At 36.4% G+C, this 12648-nt stretch overlaps 2 protein-coding genes across 10 annotated transcripts in view; one reads left to right on the forward strand and one right to left on the reverse strand.

Annotated features, from left to right (window-relative positions):
- LOC145670338 (uncharacterized) overlaps positions 1 to 12648 on the reverse strand; it is a 493290-nt gene that overhangs the window by 194250 nt on the left and 286392 nt on the right. The window lies entirely within an intron of this gene.
- LOC145670337 (WD repeat-containing protein 17-like) overlaps positions 1 to 12648 on the forward strand; it is a 246114-nt gene that overhangs the window by 38088 nt on the left and 195378 nt on the right. The window contains exon 2 of the mRNA XM_081738874.1: positions 5896 to 6113. Within this exon, the coding sequence (XP_081595000.1) occupies positions 5896 to 6113 (218 nt within the window). The remainder of the gene's footprint in view (positions 1 to 5895; positions 6114 to 12648) is intronic.

Here is a 12648-nt window from a genome sequence, read left to right on the forward strand (position 1 = left end):
TTAAAAAAAAAAAACACAAGTCATACACTCACAAGTCAAAAAGTACATTATTTAATAAAAAGTCATACAACACTACAAAAAAAGGCTTTTATAGGCTTATTACATGTATAATATAAATAAAATGAAAATACATAGTTTTACAACTTAATGTACGTCAATCACATACCAAGTACGCTTCAATCTAAATGTATACAACGTGATGCACTTTTCAGAAAATCACTTACACTTAGACTAGTGCACAAATTCTGAATTCTTCTTTGAAAATGAACTGTTGAATTTTTTTACCTTTTTCTTTGGTGGTTCGCCAAATTTTGCCTGCTCTATCACTGTGGCTGCCAGAACTTGATCCTTCCTGATACCTTGGATTGCACTCCACATGGATGGATGCTTATGTCCAGTCCAATCAATCAATCAATTCAACAATGTGTATGTTATTGGTTATTTTGACAAGTGTAACTGACGTTTCGCGAAGACAATTAAAACATAACTTTTCATATGGATGTGATAAGTAATTAAAGCTCATCTGCATTCTTACTGGGAAAATCTTACATGTTTTATTGGATTTTCATTCTCATGAGATAGCATATAGAAGCCTTTTTTGTAGTGTAGTGTTGAAGAATTACAGATAAAACTTTAGAATGCATGACAATTGAAGAAAGAAACAAACGTACAATTTAATTAGGGTGTTTACAGGCACTACTCACATGATACTGTTCCTTGGATTTTATCCGCTTGGATTTTGTCCGCCTTGCCAGAATTTAGCTTGGATTTTGTCCTCTTGGATTTTGTCCGCTTGGATTTTGTCCTCTTGGATTTTGTCCGCGCCCCTACTTTACCTATGCTGACTGCTTCAGTTGAAAGAATCTTCATTACTGAAGAAGCTGAAAAGCTACTTACAGAATGCAATAAGTCAATATTGACTTATTGTCCTAGCTCGTCTGAGTATTCATCTGGAAATTCCTTTAAGTCCTGAAGAAGTAGTTTCATAGTTCATTAAAAGTACACAGCGTGATTTAAGCTATTTGTCTTTTAAATTAAGGTTAAAGTAATGTGACATAGGTCATGTAACTTTTGCTCCCTTTTGTTTGAAAAGTGTAAATAAAAAACCTTGGTAATAACGTTTTACATCTTACGTTTATTTTGTAATTCAGAACGGTGATGATGAGAAATGAAGACTACAGGGGAAAAAGGAGGTAAGTCAAGATATGGTCGAAAATGAGTTAACAGCAGAATAATGTAGCCTGAAAGGTGTAGTTTGCATGCACTAAATCTCACGGTAAAAAGGAAATTAGTCACTAAGAAATTTAATGCTAAAGACTTCGCCTACAGGGGAAGAAGTAGGTAAGTCAGTGGAAAAAAGGTCAATTGTGTAAAATCATAAACAACTGACTTACCTCCCTTTTCCCCTGTAGTCTTCAAATGAATGAAATGGTGGAATGAAGAAAGTGGGAGGAAACAGGAGAACTCCGAGAAAATCCACGCCCTGATCCAAATCCACGAAAATGTTTGTCAATAACAAAGCCCATTTGGCACGAACCGAGATAGAACCAGGGACCCCACGCACCAAAAGTGCCTTTTTAGTACAGTAAGTGATTCATAGCGTGTCGATTCTCGATTGCTTTCTACGAACTAGTCTACATCCACGCCTTCCTTGTAAATATTACTTTCATCCACAAGGAATAAACGAAGAACACTGAACTACTGGTTTCGATCCAGCTCTGTTTTTTCAGTTGGTATATAAACATGATGAAAAACCTGCAATAGTGTGTACCGGTACTTTAGTTTTGTGTTATTATTTCTGTTGGTATGTACAGTAGCATGATTGCCGGTAGGTGTTCTTTCACAAATCTGTTGTTTGGTAGCTGTTGAACGACAAAGAATAACAAGAGCCGTTGCATAGAATCACGTGCTATATAATGTGGAACATGCGAACACACTTAACGCTTTCAAAGGAACAAATAACTATACAATACTCATTTCTTTGACACTGGCATCGTTGAATGATCGGTGGAACGCCATAAATTGATAACGTCACAGACTTCGTTTCTTTCTTTAATTGAGTTGGTTCTTCTACTCGAAAGCCTTCTCTTTTCGGTGTTCTGAGTTAAAATAACTGTACAGTGCATATGTTCCTAATTGCGTAACGTTTGCTATCTAATTGCGCTTCGCAACTTTAACGCACTGGAGATGTAACATTTCTTTCTGTTAGCTTTTTCCCCTCTCTGATGGATGAGCTATGTTGTAAAGGAACGCATAATTAACACAATACTTTCAGACCATTTTCTTCTAAGTGTAAATACTACCAACCTTTTCAAAGGTAATCAGCAGAGAAGTTAGTGAGACAAATGGTGACATTCTAATCTGGTTATGAACGGTCATGTTTCTACATAGGTTAACAAATTCAAGATAAACAGTTTCTTTGTGTGAGTGTGGTACTTTACTTACAAGATCAAACGTATTGACCACTGGTAGATAGCGACATTTTAACTGGTAATTAATAATAAATATTATTATTATTATATTCATTATATTAAATGAGGTGAACATTTAAGAGGTGAATTTTCGTCACCTACAATTATACCTAAATTAGTCATCCTTTGTTTAAGGGCCTTCACTACAGTGAAATTAAACTACCGCTAATTTTAGTTTTTCTGTAATATCTTCAAAACAAATAAAAATATTCGAAAAGAACAAACGTAGTGAGCTAGACAATACGATTTTGCATGAGATACCTTTACCACAATTCACCTATCTGTTTTTGGTATGCCGCTATTTACAGAACCCGCAAAAAATGCTAAATCTAGCTACAGTTGCAAATTGAAAGCAGATAGATAAGTTGTGATAACGGTATCACATGCCCAATCGTATTGTCTAGTTCACTACGTTTCTGCTTTTCGAATATTTTTATTTGTTTTGAAGATATTACAGAAAAACTCTAAAATTAGCGGTAGTTTAATTTCAGTGTAGTGAAGACCCTTAACACACTGCCGAAATAGTTTAACCAATTGTTTGACCTTTAGTTTATTCATACCTAAAAGCTCCTTCTGAGATACCGTCAGTGGCGGATCTACAAGGTGAAAACTGGGGGCAGCTAGAACCTAAATGAATTTACTAAAATTAATTTATTTTGAAATCCATTTACACACTTCGTTAACAGGAACTAGGAATAAAAAAATTAGTAATTCTTTTACTAGTTACAGTTCAACATGAAGCAAGAATTAGCAATTAATAAATTGTAGGCAGTTTTATATATATATGGTAGATAAACAGATTAGTTACAAGACATTGCGCTTTATATGGCAAAAAAAAAAAAAAAATGTTATTAACATTCAAGTTAGAAATTGTCGGAGAAAATAAATGTTGAACAAACTCACCACTATTAGATATTATCCTGGAAATGCCCAATAAAGAATAAAAGACAACGCTTACAATAAACTTCTGAAAATACTGTATATAAATAATACCTTGAATTATTTTGGCACGCAAAAAACTGGGGAGTCCTAGGGCTCCCGACCTCGGGCTAGCTACGCCACTGGATACTGCAAAGTATTTATAAGCAAAAAAATGCGAAGCAGGGATAAAAGAAAGTTTGATATATATATATATATATATATATATATATATATATATATATATATATATATATATATATATATATATATATATATATATATATATATACAGGGTGGTAGGTAACTCCACCGACAAATTTTGGTTTGTGATTCTTTATATGAAATGAAGGAAAAAAGTTCTAATAAACATGGGACGAAAAACGTCTCCTTTCAGAGTTATGAACCGTCGAAAATTCGAAAATTCACGTTTCGAAACGCTCTGCCTTAGAAACTACAGGACCGATCCCAAGCGGTTTAGGGAATTACAAAGGAACTAGTATGCGAACTATCTAAATATCCATGTTTTACTATCCTCCGTTATCGGGGAAACGAACTGTTAAAAGGAAATTGAGGTATAGGGATACTCCTCTAAGTACTAATAACGCGTTCATTTCGCCGATAACGGAGGATGGTAAAACATGGATATTTAGAGAGTTCGCATACTAGTTTCTGTGTAATTCCTTAAACCGCTTGTTATAGGTCCTATAGTTTCTAAGGCAGGGCGTTTCGAAACGTGAATTTTCGAATTTTCGGCAGTTCATGACTCTGAAATGAGACTTTTTCGACCTACGTTTATAGGAACTTTTTTCTTTCATTTCATATAAGGAATCACCTCCCAAATTTTGTCGGTGGAGTTACCTACCACCCTGTATATATATATATATATATATATATATATAGTAAACTACTCACGATGCTTTCTATATTTCTGGTGCATTTTAATTGTTTTTCTTTACCAATTAAAACAGATGTTGCCTATTATTGAAACACTAAATCGGTTCCAGAAAAGCGCTTCTATCTATACGGTACCTTATTATAGAGCGTTCATTTCTGGTTCGAAAACTTAGTTTGATCCCTGCCCGTATGAGTTTCGTAGTAGACAACATCATGTTGATCGTTTTCTCGAGGTGCTCTTTTTCCTTCTACATTCTTATTCCGCCAAATCTTTCATGATTATTCACTTCTGTAATCATCCGTCCCCTGTAGCCTAAAGGTCGTAATTGTGGGACGTAATATATATAGGGTGTTTCAAAACAACACCGACAACGTTTGGGAGGTGATTCCTGACACCAACATAAGACAAAAAGTATAGACCAACCTGGAAGCACAAATGCTTCCTTTTTAAGTTACAGGCTGCCGAAGACGTGAAAAAATGAACTTTAAAGGTCCATAACTCCAAAACTGTGGAATCTATCGTAGTCGGGCCAAGACTTCACTTAGGAACTAATATGTGCCCTATCCAAAAATAAATTTTTTAAAATCCTGTGATACTTCTGTAACAATTTTTATAGAGGCAGTTTGGCTACGGGCATATAATCTGAAGTACTCAGCAACTACCCAATAAAAATTGTTGTAGAAGTACCGCAGGATTCTGAAACTAGGATATTTGATTAGGGCACATACTAGTTCCTAAGTGAAGTCTTGATCCGACTACGGTAGGTTCCATAGTTTTTGGAGCTATGGAGCTCTAAAGTTCATTTTTTCATGTTTTCGGCAGCCTATAGCTCCGAAAGGAAGCATTTGTGCTCCCAGGTTGGTCTATACTTTTTGTCTTGTCTTGGTGTCAGGAATCACCTCCCAAACGTTGTCGATATTGTTTTGAAACATCCTGTATAAACAAGAAATTGACTCGTGATACTTTTACAATAAAAGATTTTTCGTTTGTTCATTTGTTTGTTCGATTCTGTTCATTATCACAACTTAAAACAAAAGGCATAGAATCTATACCGGTATAATTAATAAATAAACCATTGATTGAGAGCAGAAATTCGTGACGGAGACAAATAGCCTCGCGGAGACGTTCACATCAAACCATAACCATTCATTCATTCATTCAGAGCAGAAACTACAGTTTCTTTCTTTCTTTCTTTCTTTCTTTTTTTTTTTTTTTTTTTAAATTAGTTCCTTCACCAGCTCGTTGTCCCTTTCCCAAAGTAAAAGGGATTGAGTCGAAAGTTGATGAACTGCTATAGTTTTGAGTATGAATGTACCGATACAACAAGTACTGTCAATTAGAATTTGAATTATTTCTTAATTCAGCAGTGATTAATACAATCGTTAAGCACTGTATATTTAACATTAACAACATCAGATACAATATCAAATATAGCAGGTGGCGTAAATTTGTCCTACATTAAATGTAGTTAGAAAAATAGAGAACATAAGTGTTTTGAATGTCGAAAGCAAAATTAAAATGACAATACTTATATGCATTCGTTTATGAAAGGAAATCACATTTACAATTCATTTTGTTTTTGTTTTCTTTTCTTTTCATGCATCACAGCTGGATCCAACATATGGTGAGTGGCAGCTTAGTTGCATTCTATCGCAGCACAAGAAAATGGTCAACTGCATCGCTTGGCATCCTCGGAATACAGATCTTCTAGCGAGTTGTGGGTCAGATCACCGCATATGTGTATGGAATGTTCCTATGCACCAAGTCATTGCAAGCCTCATCGCATCTGGTTGTCCTTCTTTGATGACGTGGAGCCCATGTGAAAGGTACGGAACAATTCATACTTCTTTACTTCTCTTGTGTGAGTGTGGTCTCTTTTAAACAAGTACAATCTATGCACTAATGAATTAGATAATAGCTGCTGGCATCTAAATTAACTGTGCAGTGTAATACGTATGATTTACGACCTACATCCGTGACTTTCGAATGTTACAATACGACGAATAAGGCTATGAATAATAGTTGTGGATTACTTTATAAACAGGGTGTTAGGAAATAACGACAAAAAAAAAAAACTTTTGGAGATAAATTCTCACATGCGACTAAAAAGTGGCTAAAGCATGCGCATTAGATGCACAGGGTTCAAAGTTCGATTCCCAGCGGGAGAACATTGAAATTTCAGCACAATATGGTAATTGATTAGGATTTCACTTTCAACTTGTAGGTCCACGTTCTCATATAGTGCTGAAAGGTACTCATATTAATCATCAGTTCATACAACCAACGAATTACATTATTTAGCCAATAACTGTTGTGTATTATTCCAATCAACGTTTTTGCATGCACAAGTTATGGAATATATGAAAGAAAGAAAGATATAATGGTACATTCTTGAGCGTCCTATTTTTCACAATTCACACTCATTATTATTATTATTATTATTATTATTATTATTATTATTATTATTATTATTATTATTATTATTATTATTATTATTATTATTATTAAGTATTCTGACTTTGCCAGGCCCTGGGACTAATGACGTTACTTTTTCTTTTCTTCCTCTTAATTTTCAGTTTAGGCCTGGAAACGTTTCTTCCATGTTTCTCGATTTTCAGCTTCCTCTTTTAACTCTCAATATCTTCTTCTGTTTTTCAAATCATCGATCATTTGTGTTCTTCTTCTTCCTGTTTCTCGCTTTCCTTCTATCTTCCCTTCTATGGCGGTATGAAGAAGACAATTTCTTCGCAAGATGAATTCACACTTCCTTTCAATTTATCAGAATCACGCAATGGGAATTGTAATGTTGGTACTTATGTCCATTCGTCCTTTACTTCACGCAATAACTCTCGAATGAATGTGAGTTTCGAGATTCTGTTTTTACAAAAGATGGCTTAAGCAATTATCATGACCGAGTTTATTAATGGAGTCAATCCGTTAAAATACTAACGGGTAATGGTGCTCGGTTATTTGCTGTTTATCCGTTACTCACACGAGCAGTAGATAGCTAGAGCGATTATCTTGGCCGAATTCATTAATCGAGTCAACCCGTTAACATATTAACAAGTAATGGTGCTCGGTTATTTGTGTTCGTCCGTTATTCACACCAGCAATAGATAGCTAGAGCTGTTATCACGGCCGAGTTCGTTAATGAAATCAATTCGTTAACATATTAACGAGTAATGGTGACAATTTATTTATGTTCATCAGTTACTCACACCAGCAATAGATAACTAGACCGATAATTTCGCCGAGTTCGTTAATGGAATCAATCCGTTAACATTAACGAGTAACGGTGCTCGGTTATTTAGTTTCGTCCGTTACTCACACGAGCAATAAATAGCTAGAGTGATTATTTCGGCCGAGTTCCTTAATTTAGTCAATCCGTTAACATACTAACGGATAATAGTGACTTTAACGTTGGGAATCCATGTCTCATCATTCATAAATGTACGTTTTACATGATCCTCTTTATTGTCTTTAACAGAACTCTTTCTTGAAACCTGTAAACGCATTCTAATATTATAATTACTAGCATTAGCTTTCATAATATTTGAAAAAAAAAAAAAAATGAAACAAGTTTGGACTAAGACGAATGAGTATCTTCATGAAGAAAATAATACAATTGCATTATAGGCCTATTCCATTTCTGCTTTCTTTTTTCTCCCTCCGCAAATTAATGCTTTTACGATGACTTGATGTGTGAATAGAACTTTTAAACGAGGGTGCCAGCGACACGTGCAAGATAGCAAGTCATCATCACAGGAATACACACGAGGAAGTCATCAACGTATGTCGAAATACTTCTGCTCCATACCTAAAGTGCATTGTGTGCAATAGTCAGCAATTTCCACTTAAAAAAAGTCCATAAATTTTAAATTGGTGTTAGAGGATAAAGCTAAAGCTGAAGACTAAGATAGTGGATTTTCTGCGAGGAGTGATCAGAAAGTAAGATTACAAAACCTGCAGAGAAACGTATATGCATTATTTCATACAACCAATACAGCCAACAGATAGTACATACATTAGGTTATTTTTCGACATAGTCTCCTTATCGCTTGAGGCGCTTATTGATCGTGCGATAAGTTTGAACATTCCCTGCTCGTAAAACTCTTGTCCTTGCGTATTCAGCCACGTTGTCACGAAGTATTTCATCTCCTCATCTTAAGTAAAGTGACGGCCTCCGAGGTGCTTCTTCAAGTGTGAAAATAGGTGAAAGCCTCTTGGAGCGAGGTCCGGGATGTAGGGAGGGTGGTTGATAATGTTCCAATGAAACTGCTTCAATAGCGCGGTCGGCCACTGCGGTCCTCGTCAGTGACGTTTTCTTTACCAGCCACAAACTTTTGACACCATTCTGCGACATGCTGACGAAATATTACGGTCTCTCCGTAAGCCTCTAAGTCGCAGTTACATGGTTTGCCCACAGAAATCGAATAACTGAGAAAGCTTCTTCGTGAGACTAGTTTTCCAAACGAGTCGCCATTTGTATTTATCCACAACTAGCGCCGTAGGTGGCGGGTAGAAGAAATTCTGCACAGTTGCCAACTCCATGTTTTAAAATTACCGCACACTCCTCCCTCCTCTATAACAGACGAAATTACATAAATATCCGCCTTGTAAACTTAGTTTCTAATCTCCCTTGTAAAATTTACTAAATAGTTGTATTTAATAACCTGAGAAGTAAGACCTTAAAAATTTTAGATTTAGAGGTCAGGAAATAAACATCATATATACTCTAGTAAAGAGAATAGAGAGGATCACGCGGAATATTTCTTTGCAAGATATATTCAACGTTAAAGTCGTCGTTATTCGTTAAACCATTAACGGATTGACTTCATTAACAAAATCAGCCAAATAATTGCTCTAGCTATATATATTGTGAATAGCAGATTGCAGAGATATTGCAAAATTCGTTTACACATATGGTAGTGTAAGGACGGGGCAGATGGACGGTGGGGGCAGACGGACAGGAATTAAGAAATATAGTAATAGGAAATATGCTAACCTGGCAACAGTTAGTTGAGTCGTGTGTGGTGTTTGGTTATAGTTCGTGCTTCACATCGCAGGAGTAGGATTCACTGAATATCGTATGTGTACAGCACTATTGTGAAGAAATTGGCAACAATTACACGGAGGCAAGTGTCCCGAAACGTGATTTCTAAAAACTCGACTTCAGAAATTAAATATTTGACAAGGAAGGAAAGTTGCTAAACATTCGCGGGAAGAGCAGCAGACAATAGATGGATAGTCACACGCACCACTAGAGTAAATGAATGTTGCGTGCTATCTATTGAGTAAGGTCAGAAATATTTGAAACCAATGTATGTGCGGGGCAGACGGACACGCAATTAGCAGGGAAAAGGGACATTGACCCAAATGGTTAGAAAAACAATATTTCTGTGTATATATATTACTTAAGAGCTTTCTTACTAGTACTACCATTTCTTCCAAAGATGGTACGTTATCGATCTCGTACAACACACAGATGCAAATAGGAAAATGAGCCCATAGCCGCTGCTGTTAGAGCCGTACGTGAAGACAAGATGCCTCTGTCAACTGCAGGGACAACTTTCAATGTCCCTCGTAATACACTACGCTGAGCGTTATGTCATCGCACATAATCAGAAGGTTTGGAAATCATACAACATTCTCAGCACAGTAGAAAATGAATTAGAAAAGCATCTATCTACTTGCCTTGGACGAAATGGGATTTGGGCTAACTCTACGTGAATTACGAAAGTTGGCGTACAACTTTGCTGTTGAGAACACATACAAGCACATATTCAATAATGATGCAAAAATGTCTGGTAAAGATTGGGAGCATGGTTTCATACAACGTCACAAAACACTTAGTGCGCTTGTAGCGCAATCATTGTCCTATGCTACAGCTAGAAGTTTAACTCGTGGAAACGATATTTCGAGGGAGGAGACTGGGTAATGTGTACAGCGGGGGACACTTCTAAATGGTACAGCCATATGGAGATTTACGGCTAAGGTGTACCATTTAGAAGTGTCCCCCGCTGTACATGTTGTTTTTTCTGGTTCCATGTGAAATGCGATCCAAATGGTCGTGATGCATACTTTGTATGCATTCATTGTAACAGTGTTAGTGGTTCATAAACTGTAACTGTAACTGTCCGTTTGCCCCACTATTTTTGTCCTTCTGCCCCCCCCCCATGGGGCATACGGACATCTTGCACCCTTGTATACTAATTGTTCAATATATCCTTGACTAATTGACAAACTGATTTCTTTGTTATACTTTTACTTTGTACAAAGCATACTGGTTTGTAAGAAATATCTTGAGTTCTCTTCGGTCATTCGTATTATTATTCGTATTATTATCATATACGCCGCCAGGAAAGCTTCAAATCTTACTTCAAGAACCTTTTTTGTTTTAAAGACCACATCTCCCAAGAAGCCTGCATATGATAGTTTTGAATAGACCTAATTTTTGTACTCAATTTACAGTTATCAGCTACACTTTTGCTTTTTGCTTACTTAATGACTTTTATGTGATTGCTTTGTCGAGACAGACTTTGGACATTTTGAGCTTCAACTGGTCCTCAAAGTACTTATTTGTGATGAGTTCTAAAAGTAATCTTAATTTATCATATATTTCATATTCCTTATATAATATAGCATTATACACAACAGGCCCAGAAGGACGTACTCTATGACTCTAGAGACCACATGTGGCATTAAGGTCGCAAGTTCCCTCTCCCTCACCGAGTGAAGTTAAATTTACATTGAAGTTGCATCAACCGATCGTGACGTAATGTCACGTGGTATTAATCCAGTTTGCACACAACTTTATTGATTAAAAAAGTGATTTACTTACGTTATGAAACAGCTGAGAGAGCGTCAGCGAGCGAAGGGGGTTAGGAGCCCTGCAGAGCTCTTTTTATTCTACCTTTATCACAATTCATAGAAAAACAAGGACTAGCTCAGGAGAGTAATGCTCCCGGAAGTAGGAACGAAAAACACAGTTCTGATTGGTTGGCGTTATCCGTTTCTTGCTACATTGCATTCAAATAGCAGAAATCAAACAATTGCGACTGTCGGTCTTCATGGCCACGTAAGCTAGCGCTATATGCCAATAACAAAATCCTCTTTTGGCGTGAGTTCAAACCCGGCCCGAGGAAAATTAAAAAATTTTTTTTTTTTACATTTTTATAACACTTTTTAAAATAATATGAAAATAATACTAAAAAAAGTGATTTACTTACTTTTGTGCGGATAAATAGTAGTAGTAGTAGTAGGAAGGGGTTAGAAGCCCCGCAGGGATCGTTTTGTTCCGCTTGTACTCCATGATATAGTTCTCATTTTGTTTCCCCTTACTCCATGATATAAATTTTGTGACCAACTTAAAACAACTGGCTAGGATAGCAAGTAAAACAGCTGACTAGAGTAGCACGCGAACAAACGTACTTCCGGGAGCATTACTCTCCCAAGCGGGTCGTGAAAAACACCCTTGTCTTCACAGCCGACACGCCGCCATGATAATACCACATGACATTATGTAACTATCGGGTGGTGCAACTCAATGTAACCTCACCCTCCCTCGCCTAGCTCAGAAATAACTTACAAATTTACATTGAGCAGAAATTGAATAGGCGATTGTTAAAAGGAGATTTGTTCCATTTGAAATACGTAACACTGCACATATCCCCTTTTAACAATGATCGATTCGATTATTCATTGTGTGTGAAAGTGAATAGTAACTTATTTTTAAATAATAGCGAACCTAAGAGAATAAATAAATGTGAAAATAGAGAACTTCGAGCAAAAAGTTTCTGCCCACGAGCTTTCATGTCAAGAATGGCCTGGTTGTTGCCATTATTATTCAACTTTGTTCTGGAGTACACCAGGCCCGTAGCCAGACCCAAAATTTAGGGGGGGCCCGGTAGAAGTTAGGGGGGACCCGACCCAATCATATTATACTTCATCACCATATTATAGTTCATTTGTAAGCCTACCGTGAAAATTTATGGGGGCCAGTCAAAATTTAGGGGGGGTCGGCCCCCTCTTGCCCCCCCCCCCGTGGATACAGGCCTGGAGTACACTATAAGAAAAATAAAATTAAAAAAAAAAAATACTACCAGGACCTAGAGCTGAATGGTTTTAACCAGGTTATGGCATATACTGATGTAAATCTGTAAGGGATGATAGGAGAACAATAGAAAGAAATGTAAAGTCTTATTAAACCGTTGCAAGGTCATCAGGGACGTGGGTTTAGAATTAAATTCAAAGAAAACTAAGTACATGGAAGTTCGCCATAATAATGCAAATTATGAATGCATTAAAATATCAAATAATACTTACAACAAAATGGGTACTTTCAAATATCTAGAATCAATA

The sequence above is a fragment of the Thermobia domestica genome, chromosome 14 (assembly GCF_964235325.1).
Source record: "Thermobia domestica chromosome 14, izTheDome1.hap1.1, whole genome shotgun sequence".
NCBI classification, from domain to species: domain Eukaryota; kingdom Metazoa; phylum Arthropoda; class Insecta; order Zygentoma; family Lepismatidae; genus Thermobia; species Thermobia domestica.